This window comes from Passer montanus, unplaced genomic scaffold (genome assembly GCF_014805655.1).
Source record: "Passer montanus isolate IOZ18808 unplaced genomic scaffold, ASM1480565v1 scaffold31, whole genome shotgun sequence".
Classification (NCBI taxonomy): domain Eukaryota; kingdom Metazoa; phylum Chordata; class Aves; order Passeriformes; family Passeridae; genus Passer; species Passer montanus.
The window spans coordinates 9716047-9741354 of NW_024367819.1; the positions used below are offsets into that span (position 1 = coordinate 9716047).

At 37.8% G+C, this 25308-nt stretch overlaps 1 protein-coding gene across 1 annotated transcript in view; it reads right to left on the reverse strand.

The window, feature by feature from the left end:
• The window catches only part of ADCY2 (adenylate cyclase 2), a 209009-nt gene that overhangs the window by 66935 nt on the left and 116766 nt on the right, over positions 1-25308 (reverse strand). Inside the window, exons 5-9 of the mRNA XM_039714799.1 lie at positions 8530-8678; positions 7364-7475; positions 6159-6286; positions 795-953; positions 270-402 (exon numbers count right to left, since the gene is read on the reverse strand). Of these exons, the coding sequence (XP_039570733.1) occupies positions 270-402; positions 795-953; positions 6159-6286; positions 7364-7475; positions 8530-8678 (681 nt within the window). The remainder of the gene's footprint in view (positions 1-269; positions 403-794; positions 954-6158; positions 6287-7363; positions 7476-8529; positions 8679-25308) is intronic.

Consider the following 25308-nt stretch of genomic DNA (forward strand, 5'->3'; position numbering starts at 1 on the left):
AGTGCGTCATCTGGCACCACAGATCTTCATGATTAGGGACTTATAAATTGAGAGATGCTAAGAACCTGCAATTCTTAATGATATTGCTGGGAAACATCAGAGACTTATTTCTGAAGAGCGGGAAATATTTGCACTGCAAACATGATGTATTTGTAGGCATCAGTAACGGCCCTGATCAATATCTTATTGCAGTTCATTATTCAATAAAGAGATTAGTGGTCCTGCTCAAAACCAAGCATGACTGGCCACAAAATACAAGTACTACTAACCTTAGGATTGATTACAAAGTAAGTCTTAACATTATGCTCTTTCAGATATGGGTCCCTCACATCTCCATCCCCATCTTCCACTTTGTAAGCTCCATTCAAATGTGCCAAGGTGACTGAGGTGATGTGAACACGGCTGAAATTATATTTTAAAAGAAGAACAAAGTCACAAATACTTATAAAAAACATAATTTAAACCTGATCAACCTTTTTTTACTTTCTTTTGGATACACCTTTTATTTGCTGCTTACTTCTTTCACAGTCCCTCTAATCTAAATTTTAGAAGTTCTAATGGGCATAAATCTGAAGGTTTCCATGCAGAAAAAAAAAGCTCCTTAAATCACAGGAAATACTGCGTGCCCCAGTTTTGTTTGTTTGGTTATGTTTTGGTTTTTTTTTCTCAAGACAGCACCTAAGAATTAGTTCAGGCATCTCCATGAAAGTTTACAGCTTAAGACGCAGTGACTAGGCATTTATCCATGACTGAAAAATCCATGAGTCCAATGGTTAGCTTAACAAAGCTCTTACCCTGGGACTCCCCCAGCTTCCATGTGATTGGCCAGGGTAACATCATGGGACCACACATCGTACTGCCACTTCTGCAGCCCAATAACGCCGCAGAGCACGTTCCCGGAGTGCACTCCTACGCGCATGTTAATGTCCACTCCCGTCGCATCTCTCACTTTCCTATGGTTCAGAATAAAGCCTCTGTTAATACACATAATAGGCCCTTTGTTTTCCTTTAATTTACCAGTCAAACTATGTGGACAGGACACCCCTGGAAGTGCTCAAGGCCAGGTTGGATAGGGGTCAGTGCAACCTGCTCTAGTGGGAGGTGCCCTTGCCTGTGGCAGGGGAGCTTGAACTAGATGGCCTTTAAGGACCATCCAAATCCAAAACATTCTATCATTCTATGGTTCTATGAAAGTAGCAGTAAGAACAGTAATAACATTTACCTCTTCTTAGCACTGCCTCCATTCTTCTAATGCTATGATTATATATTACCTTTCCTACTATCTGTATTTGCAACAATTTGTAGAAATATTAATTTTCAAGTCTGTGTCTGAAATTCCTTCTTTTATATTCATCTGAAATTATTTGGGAGGGCTGCAATGAATAGTGGAAATGTTTAGTCTCATGGTAGAACCTAAGGACTGTTTTTGCTCTACAGGCTGCTTTTGGAGATGTGGAACTACTGCTACACAACCTTCTATCTAAAGACCCCGATGTTTGCATTGGAGACCTTCTTATATCTGCCATATCTGAGAGAGAGGAAGGACAAAAACCACAGCACCTCAGGATATTCCACAGGCTGGGTCTTGTACACTCTTTGGGGATATGGGCTCAGTGCCATTCAGGCTGTGGAGAACGTAGGTTCAACAACCTTCCACCTGCTTAGTGAATGCTGCACCCTCTAGAACACTATACAGTGAATGAAAGGCTACCCTCACTGTCCAGACCACATCTAAACCTTTGACCTTTCCAGTCACAGAGTTAAGTATCTGTTTACCCCATTGTAAATCTCAGAAGAGCCCTACACATAAGCTAGGCAATTATCTTTGCAGAAGCAGTTCTTCTGAATCACTGGTGGGCGACTCAGGTCAAACAACCAGAAACATTTCCAGACATATGTACCCAACATGGGTACCTAACCACATTTGTAAAGAGTAATAAAACTAATTCAGTGTCACCATGATATTTTTATGAAAAATCCTTTTGCCAGGATTTTCTCCTGAGAAGCTGAGGAGCCTCAGGAAAGAAATGTAAACAAGAACTATCTGCTGCTGTGGAATGCAACAGGTGCATCTGTGATTGGTGCATGTTGGTTGTTTCTAATTAATGGCCAATCACAGTCAGCTGGCTTGGACTCTCTGCTAGTCACGAGCTTTTCTTATCATTCTTTTCTTTTCCCTTCCAGCCTTCTGATGGATCCTTTCTCTCTATTCTTTTTAGTATAGTTTTAGTACAGCATTTTAATATAATATAATATCATCATATAATAAATAAGCCTTCTGAAACATGGAGTCAAGATTCTCATCTCTTCCCTTGTCCTGGGACACTGGAACACAACCATAATTCAGATATCTACAGGCTTAGACAGCTCTAAGAAATGAGAAGATTATAACTTAACCAGATTTATGTAATTAAACCCCAACTGATGTGGACCCAAACCTAGCCAGTAATAAGTAACATGCACACACCCTTGGTGAAAGTTGGGGTGTTAATGGAAGAAACAACTACAGAATAAGGAAACCAAATGGCTTCTATATACAAATTGGGTGCACAATTCTAGCAATATCTTCAATCTCAGTGATAAGAATCATCAGCTCTGTACTTTCTGAATTATTAAATTAATGTGACAGTTTTCTCTTTTTTTTTTTTTTTTGAAAGAGAACATAGAACGCAAGAGGCCTAATTTGATATGGTAAATCCTGCATTTAAGCAGTAATACTCAAGTGGGTTTTTTTCCTGGGAAACGAAAACAACAGGACCATGACTGAAAGTATTTTAATTCTATCTGTCTCTCTCAAGTGTTTACTGGTATTTCTTTTCACATTGCCATTTTACACTGCTCTTGTGTAGCTGACACACTTGAAAATGAACTGCCTGTAAATGGTCTTTGTAAGCAGTTTGCAAATCACAAACACCACTTTGCTCTGCAAGGTATATGACACAAGCCTAGCACATTGGAAAAAAGTGTTTTAAAATAGTGGGCAAAATGGAAGTGGAACATTTATCCTCTAGGAGTGCTTGTCAAAAGACTGCCCTTCCATATTCTGCAGAATAAAGCAAAAGCAAGCGGAATAAAGCCTGCTTTATAATAAGCTCACAGGATTTAAGCAGGGGAGCAAACAGAATTGTACCAGAACTGAATCTCTTTTTCTCACAAATTAAAGAAACCACAGGAGACATTAAATTAGCAGTGTAACTCTAGACCGAATTAGGGTTTACCACTTCTCTCCTGATCTTCTTGAACAACCGCTATGACAATGCAGGCACTGAATGCATTCAAGAATGAAGACTATCACATCCCCAGAGGATGTTTGCATTACCTACAGAAGCACATTTAAAACTTCCCACCTTTATTTCATTTTGTGCTCCCCCTGTCTCTCTGGTTTTCTTCAGCACAACACAGTCTGTGTGCCCAGCCTGGTTGGGCAGTCAAAATAATCATCAAGATTGTATTTCTCCTATTGCAATGTGAAATTTGAGTTTGAAAGCATTCTGCATTTTTCAGAGGTGTGGTTAGATTGCAAGTAATTGTAGCAACTTCATACAAGCAAGAGTTCAGGTCATTAGGATAGCAACTATATGCTTTACCTGAACTTTATTCATCTGTAATTCTGAACCAAGGTATCTAAGACTCAGCTAGCCCCTTCTTACACACTTTAACACATTGAGTGAGCCTTAGTCATTTAATTCCCTGCAAATTGCCAGCTTTAACAGCATAGTTTCATTTTGGATCATACCTGGAGGAATGAAAGCATACCTAAAAGAATTCTTATATTTTGTATCTAGCATTCAAAATGGTATAACCATCTTATATCAAACAGTTTCTTTCACTTGCCTCTGAAATGGAATTTGTTTCATGCTACCAAATCAAAGGAAGCCTTTGAGAATGTTTGACTGAGAAACATACAAATAAGGAAGTCACCAGACAGACAAGGAGGTAGAGTTTGAGCTGAATGGAAACAACACATATATTCACACACAAAAATATTTTGCCTCAACAGATAAGCTCTGTCCTTAAAGCACCCAGTTAAGGTGGCCAGCTCTCAGCATCACAGGCAGCACTGGCATTTATGGCTTGATAAAGTGAGCATCCCACTCCTGGGCAAGCAGGCTGCAGACTATAAGAAACATTGGATTTGTTCCAACATAGAGCAGAGAAGCAAAGCACTTAATCAATGGGACTACAATCAATGTTTAAATGGGAACAATCCATAGCATAGGAAAGCTGAATTGCTCAAAATGGAGCTACACAACATTAGGTAAGAAGACTGAATAAGACTTTGTAGTGCAGATCACCTGGCAATTTGGCAGAATTCTTCGCTTTTTGCTTCAAAGAGAACTGGAACTGAAACCATATTCAGGTGGTAAAATCTATATAGAACTGCTAATATAAACAGCAAACTACTTTATTTCAGTAGCTTACACACCGAGGGGGCAGTTTCCACCTCAGTGACTGAATATAACAATAATTTCTATCTGACAAAAAAGATATTTCAGATAGGGCAAGTCAAACATATTGAGTGACTTGCTCTATCTGAAATAGCAAGAGTATTACTACTCCTCATTTTACAAGGCACAGAAGTATGTCAGGAGATGCTTCTATACAAAGATGCAGCAATCACACAACAAAATATGGAGCTGGTTAATAATCAGCAATTTTCATTCACCTGCAGGCTGTGACACTTGACATAATAGTTTGAAAGGATTTGAAAACACAGGGTACAGATTCCTCACTCCTTGTGTAAACAGGCTGTGGTAATCAGGCATCTGTCTAGGGGAGCACCATGGTTTCTGACTACAGCAATAAAGTCAGATCAGAATATGCTTTACAACTAACATATAATTTTCTAGTCTATAAGGCTGCTCTTACCAAGAACCTGATTGCACAGCATTAACAATGAACATACTTGATAGCAGCCTGAGCAGAAAGTTATTTCAGAGAAGATTGGAAGTTCTGAAGTGTGAGGAACTGACAGATTGCTCTCTGAGCTCAAGTAAAACATTGCATTATGATGTGTGATATACTTAGGTGCTTTGTGAAGGGCACTTTATGGCTCAAGTTTAGTGTTGTTTTTCCACCACCCTGTAGCTTCCTATATTTTTGCCTCTTAAGCAACAAAGCAACAGGTTGACCAGAAACTCTATGCAAATACTTTTAACTCACTTTTCTCATATATCACAGAGATGTTTTAAAATGCAAACCAGAAAGCTCTCATTTTCACTCAAAGGCTGGGGAAAAAATCCCAACATTTTTAAGCCAACCAACAAGGAGGGCCACAACTTTGGGACTGATGCCCTTTTACCAAGTGCTCTACAGAAGGCATGGTAGCTTTACTTCCTAGTATGCTAAAAAAGGAAATGGCTTAATTGTGATACTAAGGGAAAAAGAGAAAGCATCCAGCGAAAGCGACTGAAATGCAACCAAATCTGTAGACTTTTATCTTGCTTGGCAAGGAGAAATTCTCCCAAGTACCATTTAAAAATTCTTTGGACACTGTAAGTTAGAACCATTTTTGGATGAAGAAACAACATTTTAGAGAATGCAGCAAGCTGATTCCTGTGCTGAGGTTAGTTATACAAAAGATTGCTAAAGCAAGGAGATCAAAATACTAGTTTCCAAAAATACTACACCTTTTCCATGAACACATAAAAGGGAAAAGAACCAAATTTGCTTTAGTCAGCCTATCCATACAGTAAATACCTGGATTGAGTTAGAAGACCAGATTACTAAAATCCAAATTCCTCTTGTGACTACAATTACACACATTTAAGGATTAGAGGAATAATTTTGTATGGCTACTTCATTAGTCATTAAGATCAACACAGTTCAACAATTCAATAATTATCCATTTCATGATGAGGAGCACACCACACATATACCTCACAAGGATGGGCCAATTTCTCACTTTGCTAAACGGACAGTGGTTAATATCATCTAGACAAAACATAAAAATAGGAAATTAAACTTATAGAAGACCATACCAAGTTTTAAAATCAAAGTCCAGCTTATTAGAAAAAATAAATCACACAGAAGACTCCCAAATATCCAGACCTCCACATGATACACATTTTTGCCACGTGTAACTCACCTATATATACTATAATTTTAGTGAAAGACTGGTTTTAAAGGTTTTTTTTTAAAAAAAGCTTAGTACTTACTTAATGGCTTCACACATGTCCAGTCCCATTTTCACACAATTCTTGGCATGATTTTGAAGAGATATAGGTAGTCCAGAAACACAGTAATAGCAGTCACCTAAGATCTTAATTCTCATACATTCATTTTCCTGGAGGAAAAAAGCAAGGTGAGACAGTGACTTTCAATTTGAAGTACATAAATGAAGGGTTACAGTTACAAAGATTGACTTAAATTACATTAGCAAAGTCCTTCTACTAAAGCTTGTTTCAGTAGAGAAGGGCTTGCTACAGCAGACACATTGAGAGAATTTTGTATGGTTGATCCCTCCACCAGTTACAGTCCTTAATGGGCAAAAGCAGGAAGCAGTTTCACTGCAAAACATGTTCACATCTGAGAATAAAGAACTGAGCTAAACTATCATGTCCTCAATCAAAATAAAGCCCTTTTGTTTGAAATATGAAATCAAAAGACACGGTCTTCCATATTTACATCTATGAAGATATATTATGGAATGCTTCCAGAAGTTAGCAATCATAATAGCATTGCTATATTTTGTACTCTAAGACCATGTAAAGATTTTTATTTTTTTAAAACTAAAATTTAATTTCAATTTAATTTAATTTTTAAAATACTTGACAATTTTTCAACAAATAAAAACACGGGAAATTTTTATCTATTCTGAGGTTTCTGATTTTATTTTCATACATGAAGTTTGATTTAATTTTTATGAAAAAGACACCTAAATAAGCAGAAGAAAAATTCTGATTGTATTTGATTCTTTCCTTCAGTGATAAAGAGGCTGTGGTCAGTAATTAAAATTGATTTGATCAATACTGTGTCTCTTCTCCTTCAGTCTCATAAATGCTTTTTCCAAGACCAGAAAACTGACTAACACTTTTCTATCTTGAGTTTCTTAATCCTTGATAATGCAAAAAATCTATTTAAAGAAGTGTTCATCTGCCATTAAGCCTTGCTGGGCTCCATGAGCTGTCTCTATTGGTCCCATTAGAGAGCTATCATGGGTTTCACAGACTGGCACTGGCAGAAATGCACTGTTGCACTCAGACCAGAGCCAAATAGTTTTCTTCACACATTTCAAATCCAATCTTCCTGCCAAAGTTTCAGAAATGATGCATGAAGACCCCAAGAGGAAAAAGAAAAAAAAATATGAATTTAAAGATTACTTTCTTATCCAAATTAACAGCAGCAGCCCACAGCAACCCACCTTGGCAATCTGATCAAACTTGCCAAAGAGCTCATTTAACATATGCACCAGCTCCCCTGGTGAGCAGTCACTGGCCAGGCGAGTGAATCCCACGATATCAGCGTACAAGATGCTGCAAGAAAGGACAGAATCTTGGTCACAGCTTCCTTCTTTCTGCAGCACTCAGATCCATCAACCAACAGCAAAACCGGAAAGCAAGTGCCCTGGACTTCACAGGGATATGCCCACACCCAAAACAGCCACTACTAAATGTACAGCAATAAATACAACTACATCTATAGGTAAACGTATATTTGCCTTTATGGGTGTTGTGCTCATAGGTAATATATACCTGTATGTACCCTTATAGGTATTACCTCCTCAGGTATAACATTTATAGGTATACCTAAATTAATAGGTATTTATATCTATACCTCTATCTGTTACGGGATTCAAAAAACAGAAATATTTTTTTAAAGTCACAAATCATCAGTATAATAATAGCAATAAAATAGTTTCAAAGAGTATTTGTGTTCACAAGAGAACATGAGCTTCCTCAAAAGTCCTGCAACATTTTTAATAAATCACTTTCTAAGAATATAATTCAAACTAACTTGTCCAATAAAATAAAAAAAACTCCAACAAAACAAACAAAAAAGGAAAAAGACAGGGAAAAGAACCTTGTTAAGAAGAAAGAATGTTTGAAATAAAATTGATTTCTTTTTCCAGCTACTAGAAATTTTTAAATAATAAATAATTAGAACTGTCATCAGAATATTTTATCTCAGGTACTGTGTAAAATACATATATGATACAGCTGCCTCTGCTTACATGATACAAATCCTGAGAAAATGTTCCAGTCAAGAAATTTGCAAAATCTGAATCATACCACTGACATGGACTACAATTTTGACAAGCATACACAGAGGCAGGATTTGGTACTGCAATCTGAAAAATGAGGACATTATGAAAAAAAGCCTATTATTGTGTGGCTTTTTCTCAACAACTCCTTTGTATTAACACCTTTGTGGCTCTTCTGGAATTCAGCATTCAATCAAATTAAGGGATGCTACATATTAAGTTGCTGAAAAGTATATTTTAAAAAATGTTTTCTTAATTTCTCCCTTAACCCTTTCTTTCAATTTTTTTTCTGAATGTTGTTGATACATTTTATTACAGTACAATACCTTACATTGGTGTGCCTTTTGACATACAGATTGTGGAAGTTGTTGGTGTTTTCCAGCTGGCCTGCCTTTGGACCTTGTAACCTCTGAATGATCTCTGCTTTCATTTCCATGGCAATGTGAGCAGGCAGTAAAGAAAGTAGAAGACGCTCCTAAAATTTAAAATGAAATCCACAGTTTCTTTAAGGAGAATAAATTTAGCATGGCATCAACACTGTGCAAGAGACACCCTATTGTCAATACCACAGAACATTTTGATGAGCCTTGCGCTCAGGCCTGGTACAAGCTCCAAAGTTAATCAGTACCTTGAGGAGTGTGACAGAGACAAACACACATTTCCAAGTAATACCTGCCTTCTTCAAGGTTTTGTGTATATTAGAAAAAGCTTAAGCTAAACTTAACATTTGATGAAGTTATCTACAGGAATCCAGTCAATATCTGAGTAGGATGCAGCAAAAGAAACAAGAGTCACCAGGGTAGTCCAGAGGACTTTCATGGAAATGCAGTTCTGATTCAAGCAGGAATAAGCTACATCTTTTTTTTTTTTTTTTTTTCTGTCATGCATTTTAAATGCTCTGCCATAATTTTAGCAGTTAGACTGAAAATAAAATGCAGACACAGAATGTGCTGAAAATGTTGAACTTTTGCAAAGCATTTTGATAGGTACTCTTTCCTTTAATATGGCATTTGACAATTTCTTTTCTAATTAACCGAAAAGCATACAGAATACTAAAAACCCTACATATTTTTTCTCATAATTTGGCATTAGGGTTTTCCTCTTCATTTGATATTATGTTCTTCCTCTTCTGAAGTTCCCTGACATGTCCATTTTGCCCATTTCACCTGTGACAGCTTTAGACTGATTTCCTACTTCTCTGGAAACCAGGTCAACAAGAACTCTGCAAAAAAAAAAAAAAAATCCTTCTTGCTTTATCATATTCCATCTCGAAACGGAACAAGAATTTCCCATTTTCTCATAGGCAGACAGGAGAGACTCCTTCTGGCTAAGGATAAAAACCGGAAGCCTGAACCACTGAAGAGGGGGGAGGCATCTGAAAAAGCCCCTGACAGAGTCAGAAAGAGAAACAACTACAGCAGAAAAGATGCTGACCTCAAAATATGCATGATTCTCAGGTGTTACTCAGGATGATGCATGCTCTTTGTTCACAAGAGTATTTTTGCAGACTTTGCAGTCCTGTTCATGAAGGTACCAGAAGAAGTGCAACCATTAATCCAATCCTCTGCCTGAGATAATTACTCCTGTTCAGGTCTGATGACCTTGAGTAGAGCAAGGCAATAACGGGACTATAGACTCTTCTAATATTTGCAGCAGCCTTGGCTATCTATCTCTGTCAAGTATAGTGACAAATTCACATTCCTCACAGCATTTGTGCATTTGTAAGCACAGCATTCAATTACATGAGGCCCTGAAACTGATCCTGCACATATTTGGCAAAAAACTTCTATTGCAGTGAATCAAGACAGAATCTTGCTTTTCTGCTAATTAATATTGAACTAATAATTTATTTCTTAAATGCAAGATTAATTTAGTATGTTTAGGCATTTTAGCAAGTTCACATCCAAGAGACCAGTGTATTTTCATTGCTTTTGTTCAGGTGTAGTGTTTCACTTCCACTCCTCCTTGGTGGAGGTATTTGCTAACTTGTAAATAATATCTGTACAACCAATCAATTTTTTTTCCAAAATGAAAACTTACTCTTCCAGGTTGCTTTTTATCTAACAGTACAGGATTGTTCAGACTTGTTAACAAATGTAATTAGGCAGTTAATGAAGAGGTGTAGCTCTTAGCAACAATTTTACATCTCTATACTCCTTTTATACTATGGACAGTAAATGCAAGCTGGTTCACTATCTTCCTTTGACTGATTCCAGACACACAGTGATGCAGACACTCAATGTCCAAGTTACTCCTCACATCTTTGAAACTCAGAAAAGCTGGTAAAAGGTCATAAAGCAACAAATGTTTTCAAGGAAGCAAGAAAAATAAAAACAACAAACAGAGAAAAAGTTTTCATAGAAAGCAGCATAAAGTCAACTACAAGCTAAAGAATCATACAAGGAAGACGGAATATTTCCCCTCTTTTTCTCTTCAGGCCAGCCCACTATTCCATTCTGCTTAAACATCCTGATGAAGCTTTTCACCACACCAGAATTCCCTCTGAAGAATGTTTCCCTTCCTCCATTTTCACTATACAAAAGAGAAGGTTGCAACCCGAGGTTGCTTTGGAGAACTGCAATTGGTAAAGCACACTGCAGAACTCCTTGCCGTACCCAGGTGCACACACAGCCCTCAGCCACCCTCTCCATCCTGCAGGCTGCAAGCATTCACAGTTCAGTCCTGATGTTATCCCTTGTGTCATAATGTGGATTGTTCATTTTCATTTCTTTCACTAAAAGACAGCTGAAAGAAGGTGAATCTCAACTACTTATGAACTACTGTGGCTGGGCTGGTCAGCTACAGATCCTAAGAAATGCAAAGCACACAAGAACAACTCTTCCTTCCTGTTTTGTCACTGCTGTTGGCTCAAAAGAGCATAGTGGAAGGATCAAAACCACTTACTGATCAGCTTGTAGTGCACGATGTTCTGCACTGAAACTCCTGCAGACTGGAACAATGCAAGGAACAGCACAAATCAAGACTGCTTCTTATGCTGGCTTTATATTTGGTAATACATTCCATTCTGTACTATTCTCTCAAAGGGACAGAAAATCTACACATCAAAAACTAGTTGAACTGAGATGCAAGACACTGACTTTTAGACAAAAATCTTCTTTATTTGTAATAGACAGAGAAGCCACTCTCAAAGCTACAGTCTGTAAGAAAAAAGCTGAAATAATTCTGAATGCAGGTCAAGAGGTACCATTTAAAAGTCTTTAGACTGAAAATAAGAATACTTGCTTCTGGTGAAAGAGATACTGCTGTGCTATGACAATAATGAAAATCTCCTTGCAAATGTCCTCCCCTAGAATATTAACAACACGACCTTAACAACTTATACAGGGGATTTATGCACACAAGATTGTTTCCTGACTTATTCCCTGGGACTATGCTTTCCTCTCAACCATTCAGGTCACTTCCAGCTGATATCTCCTAAATCCTAGGACTAAAAGATGCAGACTACTATCTATGCTGAATACAATATTAAAGTGCCTTTCAATACTATAGGTTAAGTACTTCTCTCCTCTCCACCTGGACCCCTCTAGAAGGATAGCAAGAAGGCATCCTCCCTGGGCTCTCCAGCTGAAGATTTTCTGCGGCATATGTCAATCTGTTATTTGAGTTCCTGTTCTCTCAATCTCTCACATCCAAGTTGATGCCTTTGTCATAATTTTCCCTGAAACATACAGATGACTTTAGCAGTGATTCTTAGTTACACATCACTCTTCTGAAGCTTGATAGACTCTGGTTGCTTTCTTAGCTAGAATAAGTTGGCACAGCTCAGTTAAAGAACATTGTGCTGTTGTCTGCAAGGAGGCAGTTGCACGTGAGTATCTTGCAAAACATCATGCTGCTGCTCTGGAGCAAACAAGCACAATATCCTCAAACACTTGGTACAGGTTATTTTCAAGAGTAAATGTTTTACAAATCAAACTCTTCTTGGCTTGAGGCAATAATGCTTTATTTATTTGCTCATTCCTGTTTTGTTATGCAAACTAACAATACTGATTCAGTCATTTGAACAAGATTACACCATGATCAACGCTTTACTGAGCATAAATGTAAGAATTTATAGATTTAAAGGCCACATATTCTTTCACCTAGACTGATCTCTTAAATAATACAGCTAACAGAATGTCACTAAGGAAAAACAAAGGTAGTCTGATAGGACTCACCCTGTTGAAATCAACTTTGTGCCTTGTTATCAATGGAGAGAAACTGTCCTTCAAGGCAATTCACATAATCTAATACTCAAATTCTGAGGTAGCAATTCTCTCTCTCTCTGTTGTCTTGGGAGGGAACTGCAGGTCCAAATTTTGGTCTTACTGGAAGAAATGCCCATCTTTGTTGTTTTTTCTGATATTCAAGAAATCTGCAGAAAAACTATGTATTTATAGATCAGTAAAGGACTATAGGGATATTTTTGTCCCTATAATCACATATAGAGATATTTTTGTCCCTTTCAATGTTATTTAGGGCACTGAATATTGAATTCTGCTTTTCTGTGGGTTGGATTTTGTTTTCAGATTCCTGTAGCATATATCTAATCATCTCTTCAGTGAGTCTGACAAACCAGGTCAGTAAGTCAGTAGTAAGAGCTCGAGAAGCAATTAGCCTATGCATGCATCCTGCTTCAGTACAAAGTTTAGAAATGAACACAAATAACATCAAATTTTAAGCTGCCCTTGAAATGCATAAAGAAATGACCTACAAGAAATGAATTTTCTGATTCCTGATCACAAAATGATGTAACAGTCAAGAGCTGACAGAAATGGTGATCCAGAGGGTATTTGTCAAAGTACTGTACTGTTAACCCAGCCCTCATGATCATCCTCTAAAATACACCTACAAGAATAAAGAGTTGTAAAGTGTTTTTTCTTAAAGCTGAGACATGAGAAGATTCCTAAAAATTATGTGCTATTATCTCCATAAATTTAGCCAATGTTAGTAACCTCCATCAACCTCATTACTTTGGCTGAAGCCAATAAATTGATCTTAGTTATACATAACAAGAAAGGTATTCAGTCTTGACTACAGAGTCATCAAGAGATGGAGGACTCACCAACTTCTAGTGGCTAATCAGCTGAACTGTTAAAAACTGTTAAAAATGTGTTCTGTATTTCTTACTTTGAAGCCTTGGCCCTGTTATATCTTTATCATCTCAAGATTAATGTCCCTTCTCTTATTCCTGTAAACACATATAACTGTCTTTTTGATCAGGTAAACAGACTTAGGTGTAAAAATCTCCATCTCCTAAGTACTTTCTACATTGTCTTCTCAAAACCCTCAAAATCCTTCAAGCATTATTAAGGGTTTCTTGACACAAATCCTAACATTTTGCTCCAGCAAACAAAGACATGCATACATTTATTTCCCTCAGTATGTCCATGAATTACTCTGTTCAACCTTCTGCTCTAACATTCCCAGAGTTCCCTGTCTGCTGTTCCATGTTGCCTATTTTCTCCAAAATATTGTACCAAGTTGCAGCCTTACAATATCCTAGCTATGGCCCACACCCTTTTAGAATTGTGTCTCTTCATAAGGTTACAAAAATCTCTCTTGATTAATATTGTTTATAAAGTATTCAATATTATCATATTTATTATCAGACCAGTATTTACATTTTCTGCAAAAATTATTGCCTGTGAATGTCTTCACATACCTCCAAGATCATTAATAAAAAGTACATAACAGCATAAACAATGAGATGAGATTCTTGCAGAACATAACTCACATGCCAGTTCGTGGAACATCTCCAGTGATAACTTCCAGTTACTCCACTCAAAATCTATTAGACTGTGCTCTCGTGCTGGGAAGTGTCAGTAAGTTTATGCTGAGCATCACTGCATCAAATATCTTACTGAAAACTGTTGATTACGGGAAGTTACTTAACCCAAACCTGTACCCATTAAATACTAAAAAACCATTTTCTTATTACTTGATTTCCTACCAAACTGTTGAGTACATCGCTATTTCTTTACAAATACAATCCCATCACAGCAGCACCTTTTATTTCATACTGTTTGTTTATACTTTTTCTATCTAGTGGCAGTCCCTTCCCTTGGTTATAATGGTTTTTTTCCTGGAAAACTTCTAAAACACTTTTATTGGCTTGGACAAAACCAGACAAGGATCAAGGATCCCCTTCCCTTGGCTATAATGTTTTTTTTCCTGGAAAACTTCCAAAACACTTTTATTGGCTTGGACAAAACCAGACAAGGATCAAGGATTTTTCATGACATCTAGAAATCTCCTACATATGTCACATCTCTTGTCATTTTGAACTCTTTTTTTATATATCTAAGTGCTGCTTTTGCTTGTGGCTAGTACAGATTTTATGACACAGATAACATCTTTCCTGATGGCAGAACTATGAACTCTCATCTGTTCTCATCTGTTCTCCTAAATGCCACACCCCCCCGCCACACGGCTAACAACATTCATTTCTGATTTTTTTTCTCCTTGGAAAATGAGTTTTTACCCAAGCACAGTACCATAAGGCTTTTTGTTTTCATGACCGTTTTGGTGAAATTTCAGGTATGCAATGCCAGGAACTACAATATCAACACCAGAAAATCAACACACACGCAAGTGGAATGAAAGCACCATCCTCTCATTCCTAACTAGTTTCCCAGGCATGAAATGCAAATGCATTCATGAAATTATTTTGCAAAAGTCAAGCTGTAGTTGTCCAGGAGCTGTTCCCATGAGAATGGGAGGAACCCCAAGTGGGAGCTGCCAGTTTTCAGGCCCAAGGTGGCTGTCACAAGCTCAGATGGCGATGACCTGGGTGCTGGGACTGCACCAGGGCCAGGATGAGGATCTGCTTCCACAGTGCTGCCTGGGAAGAGGCTCTGCCCTCCGCACTCAGTCCCTGAGCTCCAGCCATGCCTCCAGAAAGGGGACAGTTGTCTTCCAATCATGATGTAATTGCCAGACATCAGTGGTGTGATTTGGTCACTTCACAAGAGCAGCAAAGGCAATGCAGGCTGTCAGTTTAAGGCAAGGGTTTGCAGGCTAAATACACATTTAGCACCCTCAGCACTGTGCACCCTCAGTGTGCCCAGCTCATCTGCTGCAGAGCAGCTCTGGGAACGCAGAGTTGCCATCTCACCAGTCTCCTCCACATCCAAAAAATACTAAAGTTATGCAAAAGCACCACCACTGTTTCAATGTAGGGGACTGAAAGCTCATTTAAATTCACAGGCTCACCACGTACTTGGCAAAGACGAATTCCTTCACAGAACCTAGGGGATGTTTAATGTTTATGCACAGACTACAGTTTGCATACGCAGCCTGTTTAGGACTAATTTTGCAAACAATGTTCACTACACCTCCAGAAAGTGTGCCTATCCTGGGGCTGTTCAAGTAACGAGTCACCAAACAGCACAATAGAGTAAAAGAGAACACACCAACATACACAGCCAGACCTGCCTAATTAACTGACAGAATTTCAAGGTTTGTTTCTGCCTGATCCTGTTGATTCTTGCTCTAAGTTTTATATAGTTCAAGAACTGATGAACAGACAGAAGCAGCATTTTGCAAAGAATCAGTTTGAGTGCAACATGTTTATTACTATATCAGTCTTTAATAAAGGTGAAGTATTTTAGTGCTGGCAGTTGCTCAATACCATTCTTTTAAAAAATAAACTATTTAACTCTGGTACAACTCCATATTTTGATGACAAGAATTTTGTTACTTTTTTCTTTTTTCAACAGAAATTAAGAAAAGCAAACTCATCTCTCTTTTTACATATTTTCCTTCTTCCAAACCATCTACAAGTCATGTCAGGGAAGATATCCAAGAGTACTGCTTGAAAGGTATCTACACAGCCCTTTTTCAAAGACCGAAGTTTCCTGTTCATCTGCCCAGTTTAGAGCCAAACCTTGTGGTTAAAAGCATCAAAGCCAAAGCAAAACCAAAAGCATTTCTAAGGCACAGCACTGCCTTTAAGTCAGAAGATCACATCTGAAGCACATTGACAGCATCCCTCCTCCACAGCCTTCTGGATAGCATGAAACTGATAGATTTTACCTTTGTCATTGCCTCTGGTATTTTAGCCATCTGCTTACAGATTGCCAAGTAAACATGCAAGAATGGATTTCTTTCTGTATTTCACTGGCGATTTGTTAATATTTTACTGGATAGTCTTCAGATAGCATACATTGGAGTGACCAAATGTTACTCACCACACAAAATAAAGATCAAAATCTAGATTTTTAAGAATAAAGATTCTTATCAGGCACCTAGCTGCACTTGTCAGGAGCTCAAAAACACTTCAAAGTGGGTCAGACAGAGCAGTGAGAAGCAGGGCCACACAGTAACAGAAATAAATCAAAACAGTCAATCTCTGTATTAGATTAGTCAAGAGTAGAAGTAGTTAAACATAGTTTCGGCCCATACAACAGCCAGTTTAAATAGAGATAGAAGTTTATTCAAGTAGAAATAAGAGATAATTTCACCCATAAATTAATGAAAAGTGAACCTACAGTAAGGAGCTATGCTACTTCTTGTGAAACAGTGATGATAAATTTTAATGTTGTGAGCTGTATATTTTAACACCTCTTTTCTGAGCACCACTATTTATTCAACAGCTCACTTCCTAGCCTTGAAGACAGAGGAGGCTGACTCACACTAGGTGGAAATCAAAGAACAGGCAGATGTCTGGAGGGTGTATGCTGTTACTGCATTCACAAAGCAGACCTCTTATTTCCTTACAATGGTCTAAATAAAAGGTAACAAGAATGGTTTGCATTATATTTCCATCTCAGGATTGACAGTTTCTTGTAGAAATCTCCCAACTGCTCTTTAATGATTATATTCACCAGCGACTAAAGAGAGAAAGTTTTCAATGAAAAACTTTACTTCCCCTGAAAAAAAACCCCAATATAAACAGAGTTTTGAAAACCAATTCTCTTTATTTTGAAGAATCTGATCAGGGGAAAAAAGCAACAACTTACTGTATGGTAGATACATGCTAAACTAGTAATTAACACTGATTAGCAGACCTAACTACAAAACAAAATTTAGCATAAATCATAGCAAGGGTTAAAGCTTTCAGAATTAGCCTGGTTTTGTTTTCTAAATATTTTCTAAATCTTAGTGTAACAAGGCATTTTATTTTCTGAACATTTTCCACGTTACTGTGTGTACAATTTTGGGAATGTTTTCTATGGCATGTTCCAGAGGTATTTACACATGTAAGTTTGCAGACAGGAATTCAGACTTAATCACAGAGACAGGAATGGTAACTACCAGACCTTGAAGTGCCTTGCCACCTAGCAAAATCCTGTCCTCCTGGGACACTAAGTCTGTGTGTGCAATGCATTGAGAAAATTGGAATCCTAAAAATGCAACTGAGAAAAAATTAGATCTGCAGAAGGAAGCCTTATTAAGTAGAAAATGCCCAAAAGAGGGTGCTGTTTATGATTCTGTACAAAGAGCCACCAGGTCATTAGCTCCAGGCTGGAAGGAGGCACCTTAGTGTGCTTGGAACTCTGTTGTGGCCAAAACAGTCTGCAGTCAGGTAATTTTAATAGAATTAATTTACTATAAACAAAAACAAACCTCTCACTGCTGACTGCAGTTAAAGAAAAAAAAAAAGGCACCAAAAAACCCCCTCAAAAAAACGGGAAGATAAACACCGAGATAGACGCTTACACAACCATCTGTCCTCTGCATTTCCTGGCCTGTTTTCCCTCTTTTTGCCATTCAAAAAAAGGGAAGATAAACACCGAGATAGACACAACCATCTGTCCTCTGCATTTCCTGGCCTCAGTTTTCCCTCTCTTTGCTCTGTCCATCAAAATTCCTGTGCTGAGGTGGCAGGCAGGGTAGGAGGCTGAGATAGCAATGTGTGATAGTTTCTTTCTCTCACTGTCTCTTAACCACTTGGGCTGCTCCATGATTAAAGGCCTCTGCTGCCCTTGTCCTCCACATCTCTGATCCAGCCTCAAACACTGATGGCCTGCAATGTCCTCTGGACAGTCAGCGGATTGACCATGTGCCACAACCCCTGAGTGGTGGGATTAGGATGGGAGTACCTTGTATGAGAGACCTCTAAACAGATCAGCTTGTCTCCAGCCTCCTTAAGTTGCCCGTTTCCTTCCAAACTGCGTTCGGGGGCACCTTTGGTCCCTGGTCAGATAACTTTTTAATGCCCAATGGCTAAGATTTTCTAGACAAAGCAGGCTTTTTCCGTGACTGTTTTGTGTGCCCCACAGTAGGCTGGAGGCAGCTTTGGCAGACATGAAGTGATTCACAATGACCCCTCCTCCAGCTCACCTCCTCAGCCCCCTGCAACCTGTGGCCACCAACATGGGCTCCACACAAAGCCACGGTGGTGCAGAGACAGGGTGTCAGCTCCACGGCTTTCAAGCTTTAACAGGAGATCCACAGGTTAAACAGTGTTCTCCATGTGCAACCCTTCATCAAAACAGCCCTCTGCCAAAATGAGAGCTCAACTCTCTTCCGATCTCCACAGAGAAATGCTTATCAGTGAGCACAAGGTTATTTTGGAGGTAGAGCCCTAGCAGCCTTTTCAGGTGAAACTAATTTGCTCCAAAAAGAAACCATTTAAAAATCACTGAAGCAAGTACTAGATTTCCTGTTTCTGCAGTGCTCCAGGTGAATTCCCTAATCCCCAGGCTCCTGCACAAAGGCTGCTCTGCTTCCTCTTTCTCTCTCATGGGATGTGCAATCCAGTGGAGACATTTGGCAAATGTCCTCCAGCACAGCGAAAGATGGGGCCCAGTTTGTCTCCTTGAGGGATTAGGGCTGTGTCTGAATTCTTGGTCTCACATGTTGAAGGATTTAAAATAGGTCTAATTTTTACCAATTCCATGTTCTATATATATTGTTTTGGAATCCTGGTTTACAGGCTGATGCCTGTGCATTTGTGCATGTGAAGATGCATACTGTAAAAAAACCAATACCATAGCTGCAGCTGTTTGATTTTGGCAGCGTTATTTGTAATGGCAGATATGCTATGGATTAATGAAATCTCTTCTATGATCACTGCTCTTAAATATCTTCCAAACTTTTTAGAAATTCGGGAGTCATTTGTGACTTCTTTACCCAACACTGGTTTTGGTTATTTCCAGCATACATCATCAATATGCTCCATGTCTTTGTGCAATTTGATTAATTTTGAAACTCTGCATTTTAAAAATGAATTAACAGATATATTTATAGAAAAATATGTTGATAATTAGTATTGTGTTGCTGTTCAAAGAGATAAAATTAAAAGAAACTAGAAAGTAATATATACTAACTGAAAACATTTTACCATGTAATTCACAGTCCCATAATTTAATATTCATCACTGAAACCTCAGCATACAGGCTCATAATATCAACTGTTAAAGCTACAGGAACCATAATTCCTAGAAAGGAAGAAGAACAAAAAATTGTACATCTTTAGTGTAACAAGACATTTATTTTCATATTTAATTCCTGCTCCAGTCCTCTTGGTGATTTTTTTTTAACTGCTTAAAATCTCTTTCTGTATGGTACCAACAGTTACAGATTATGTACTTCCTTTTTAGACTAGCATTGCTGTTCTCACCATTTACATTACATAATTTTGAAGAAAGTAGTAAAATATGAAACTGCTATATGTGTTCAGGCACTTATTTTAAGAAATGCTATAAAATATTATTTTGATTTTTGTTAGCACACTATTTTTATTAATAAGCAGGAGGTAACTGATTTATTTTTCAATCCTGAGTCCAAGGTGCACCTCAAAATAGTTTCCTCCCCATGGAGCCTCATAGCTGTCTTTAGCAGCACTGGCACTGGCACATCCAGCACAGCCTAGCAACATTTGAAATACTGAGTTCTGCCAAGAAACTACAGAACATATGCTCAATACACAGATGTGCTCTGATGAATCAGGGCCATCCTACATATTCTGACTGGGTCATTGCAGAACTTGCTTGTTTGCAGGTTGCGATATCAGTATGAAAAAATAATTGCCCTTTATATATATATATATAGATATATATTTATTTTTTTTTTCACCTAAGGTGGGTGACTGGAAGGGAATGCTTCACTCTGAGTCAGGTGGATCCATTTAAATGAGAGCCACTTAGAGCTGCAGCAGAAAGAACTTTTCAGAAGACTGGATGGAGAAATCAGGGAAAAGGCACCAAGAAGAGAGATATTACTCTGCTGCAGTGCACCCAACTTCAGCATTTCCCACTTTGTTGACAGAAATATTTCCTAGAGACCCTGATGGGACTTGCTGAGGTTGTTTCAATGATGGAAGCCACTGCAAGCTGAAGGCCTTTCCAGAAGAAAGCTGTAGGAAACTCTGCTCTGCAAGGACTCAATATGAGATTTATTTTCAAGTTTGGTATTTTCTCTGTTTCATCAGCAATTCTGAGCTATCCTTGGCTGAAGAATAAAGTTATTCTGACTTATTCTAAGTAACTTTGCTGTAAATAAAATGTTTCCTTTTTTGGAGACTGGCAGCTATTCCATCCGAGGACCTATGAGTCATGCTCTGTCATACCAAGTGTGGTTTAAAGTTTGAATAATCTCTCTCAGTGATCCAGCAGGTGAAGCCTCTGCAGCTGTGCCTACTCCTGTATGGACTGCAGCCCATGCAATGAGCAAATTCTAGAAATCATTTGGGGCAAAATGCTGTCGTGTATTTGGGCAATTGGAGAGAAACTTTCATTGCAGAAGCTCATCCCTTAACTTGCAACTGCTATTCAAAGAGGGACACCACACATAAAGAAAGCAATTATTATTTAATGTTTGACAGATAAAGGTCTGCATCTGATGTGTCTGGTGAGATATGAGTTCCTCTGCTATTCTCCCATATCGTTTTCCTTTTGCAGCCTCCAAGGAAGTCCAGTGCTTTGGTCTGAGACTGTATGCTGAAATATTGACAGCTGTTTCAGGGCAAGAACTCAATCTTTCTTGCACAAACCTACAGCTCTCCCAGCAGGACAAAATTCAATGGATTCAGGGCAGTAAAAGCTACCCAGACCAATCACCTCTCATCTTCCAGCACAACTTATTCCAAGTTTGTTTTTCTCTCAACACTGAGGGGAAGGTGACATTTTGATAACAAGTTCTGCTGGTTTCAGCTAACTTTCCTCATCTAGAGGTTCACATTTGCATTATTCAGGTGCTTGTTTCTAGTATCTAACAGAAGCATATTGAAAGGACAACTCCCCAGACGTACAGCAGTATGTGGTGCAGAAATCCAACACTATATGCAACACAGCATTTTGATGTCTCTTCTCCCAGTGCAGGAGAAGAGAGTAAAGAGAAAGGAACAAAATATGGTCCAGGAAGAACTGAATGACCAGCAATAAATCATATTTCCTCAGTGTGACAAAGGAGACAGAAAAATAGCTGTGCCAGATGCCCAGATTTAAAATACCTTCAATTACCCAAATCTGACAGTTCTGCTTTTTTTTTTGAAAATCATCAACAAAAATATGTTAGGCTACACCAAAAGCTGGAGCCCAGACTACACTGCAAGATGGAATAGCAAAAACAGTGGCTACTTGCAAACACTAGACAGAAATTCTTTTATGAAGAAGCAAGAAAGATGCCAGCTATTTATTTCATACTAACAATTGGCTCTACCCTCAATATCCCTGTTATTTTATAAACAAATCTATCTGGTTATATTAAAGTGAGAAAAGAAAGCTGTGTAAATCTGCCCCTTATGAATTCCAGTAAAATTACTCCTTGAGAATTCTTTTCATCTTCTAGAAGTTTACACAAACTACTGTGTAAAATATACCTGCCCATATACCTGCATAGTCAGTCTTTATTTTATACATGAACAGAGATCTAAAAATATCTTATAAAACAAAGCAAATTTATTTACAGATTTCCTTTGGGTAGCATAAAGCTCACTGTAAAAGCTGACATATCTACACATTGTGCTGTACTATATGACACTACAGCACTTCTGTGAATAACAGTATGCAGTCTGGTGGCACATGCTCCAACAACAAATTATTGTTTCTGGGGCTTGTAGATATTTTATGGGTGATAAGCAACCTTCACTTAAGTTTTTAAATTTCAGAGCAATGCAGAAAGCTATTTAAAAATAATCTGATCATGAAACAAAACTGAAGGGACATGAGTGACTTTTTTTTTAAAAAACCCAATATTTAAAAAAAATTCTCAATGAGGATAAGTAATAAAATTTTAAATCTTTGATCATGTAAAGGCATTTGTCCTGTCCCATGCCTGCTTAGTTTCTTCAAGACCCTTTTGTGAGGGATCTTGTCTTCCAGAAATACAGGCATCCTGTTAAAGTGGATTATTTTAACCCACAAGATTTTAAACCTTCAGAGAATTCGTATTTTTTTCCTCTACAAAAGCTGTCTTGACTTTTACTGTGTCTATCATCCTCACCCAAATCTAGCATTCTACTTCCACTAATATGCCCAAACAGACACTGGGTTTCTAAGTCAGTAGTCCTCTGGCCTGCCTTGGAGCTCTGCAAAAATTGGTATCACAGTTGCCTCCCTCTTGCTCTGAGCTATCAGCACAACTCTGGGTGACAGACTCCACGGGAGAGGTGGCTGCAGCATTTCAGTTGTTTCATCCCTAAACTTTAGGTCTCTCTGCTGCATACATAGACATGAGGATTCATTACCACTTAATTTTATTTTATCTATCTATTCCTTGACCTCTCCTCCTCATGCTTCACCCTTGAGATAACTGTTGCAATTAAGTCTTCCATAAGTGTAGAAAATCCCTTTCCTTCACAATGAGCACAGAAGCACTGAAAAAAGTATTCAGTAGATTTACTATGGGGAATCACATGGCATAATTCTGAACATGAACTCACTCTGAAAAAGATAAATCAGTTAATTTCTGCACAGTTAAAAAAATGCTTAGCGTTTATTTCTAATTATTGTTAAACTTACAGTAACATTTGTCTTCAAAATGCCAATTTAATTTTCTAAAAAGATAATTTTTAAAATGGTTTTCTTTTTTAGTATCCCCTTTAATCTAAAAAATTTCAGATGCTTTTGTATTTATTTAAAAGTACTCTCTTACCAATTTTCACACACATTAACAAAGTATTCAACATTAGGAATGGATTAAATTGAATGAATGCCTTTCTATTCCTTTTTAGTTTTGTTTTGTTTTTTTTTTAAGCTGGTCTAGAACAAGCTAAATTAATACTTTTTTCAGTGGTGGAGGAAAAGTAGTTTTCTTATGATTGATTTTAACATTTTTATGAATTTTCAAGGACACAAAGCAGGAAAGTTACACAACACAGTCATCCTTTAAAACATTCACTATTTCTTTTTATATGTATTCCTTATCAAGGGGTACTTGAATGCACCCAAGATGACTTACAAAAGTTGTCTACAAGAGTAGGTAACTTTAGTGTGTTTAGGGCGTGACTACAGATAGCTTTCTGAGTGAGTGCCTAACTCATTCTCCTATTTGTACTATATACAGTTAAGGAGTGTATATCAACCTACAGGTTCAAAGGGCACAGGTATGACAGACTGTCTCAAATTTGTATTTTTCTAAATTCTTAAAGCTGTGACTCACATAATAAAACTGAAATGAAATCAAAACACAAAATAACAAAATCCTACCATGTCATCTTCTCATTCTCATGTAATAAAACTACTCTTTTTCTATATCTATGTATCTATATATGGAGAAAAAAAACTGCTCATTTCAATAATGCAGTGTATTTCAACAATGGATGTTACATATACAAAATATAAGTTATCCTCCATCATTCAAGGTCAGATTGGATGGGGCTCTGAGAAACCTTGTCTAATGGAAATAGATCTTTAAAGTCCCTTCAACTCAAACCATTCTATGGTTTTAAGTCTATTCCCTTTGAAAAAAGGAATTAACACCCTGGCTCTACAGCCGAAAGGCTAAAACCTTCCTTTTGTTAAATAGAAGCAAATTCTCCTGCACAGATATTGCCCTGCACAGGGATATCAGACACAAGACAAGCTAGGAACATGTGGCAATGGGGATACAATGGCAACTGCACCAGCTATAATTACCACAAAGTGATGGGTACAGTGGGGTTACAGCAGTCCCTGTAGGGCTGTTTGTTAATCTGCTCAAGAGCACCTCTTGCACTGAAGGGTAAACAACCCTGCATCGCTGTTAACACAGTTACTGGCTCAGAAGCAGCTCTCACTGCACCTACCCTCCAGCTGATACCAGAATGTTCCCAATACCAAACCTATCTCAAAAAATAAAAACCTCTTTAGAGTGTATGTTAATTTTTTTTTAATATGTGGCTTTCCAGACTAAGAAACCAATTGTTTCAGTAAAGTTGGGCTAATCAATAACAGGACCAACTCAAGCACATATTTCCATGGAATGAAAAATGTGCATCATATCATATCAATCATGTAATTTCATATCATATATCAATCTTATCATAATATTTTATTTCCTTCTCTGCTTCTTAAAAATGTGTCTTATTACCTACCCATGTAAACAAGTTGAAATTCCAGCATCATTTAAGAAAAGCCACCATACTGCAATTGAGTTTGTGCATTTCTTGTCAACTAAAGCTAAACTTTTCAGTTACAATACCCTTTGTTCTTTCCTCTCAGTGAAGATGTGTTTTATGTGTTACTTGCCTAGTTGTTTTCGGATGAAAAGTTTTAGAGTTTTAATTTATGAAAGAAAGTTTCAGATATTATGCCTGGAAAGGGAGAAAGACAGTGAGCCACTTAAATGGCAACAATAGAGTGTAGAGTCTATGCTTATGATCAAAAAAAGACAGAGGAGTTTTGCAATGGTTCTCTCTTTGAATCCAGCAGCAGTGCAGTGCTTCTCTAAAAAATGAAAAAAATGTAATATACTAGACAAAGTCAGTGACTGAACCATATGCTGATCTTGTACTGAATTTCTCATGAGTATTAAAAAAAATCCAAAATTACTTGAGAACTCCACAGTAATTCTCTTTCCCAGAAAAGGCAGTGCTAGAATGATGCCCTTGGAAGCAGGCACATGAGGACAAAGATGCTGCAAAAATGAGTACCGGTGGGTAACTGGGAGAATTCTGGTCATGCTCTTTCATGGACTAAATTAAATGTTTGTCCCATCCTATACAGAGCAAAGGAGCTC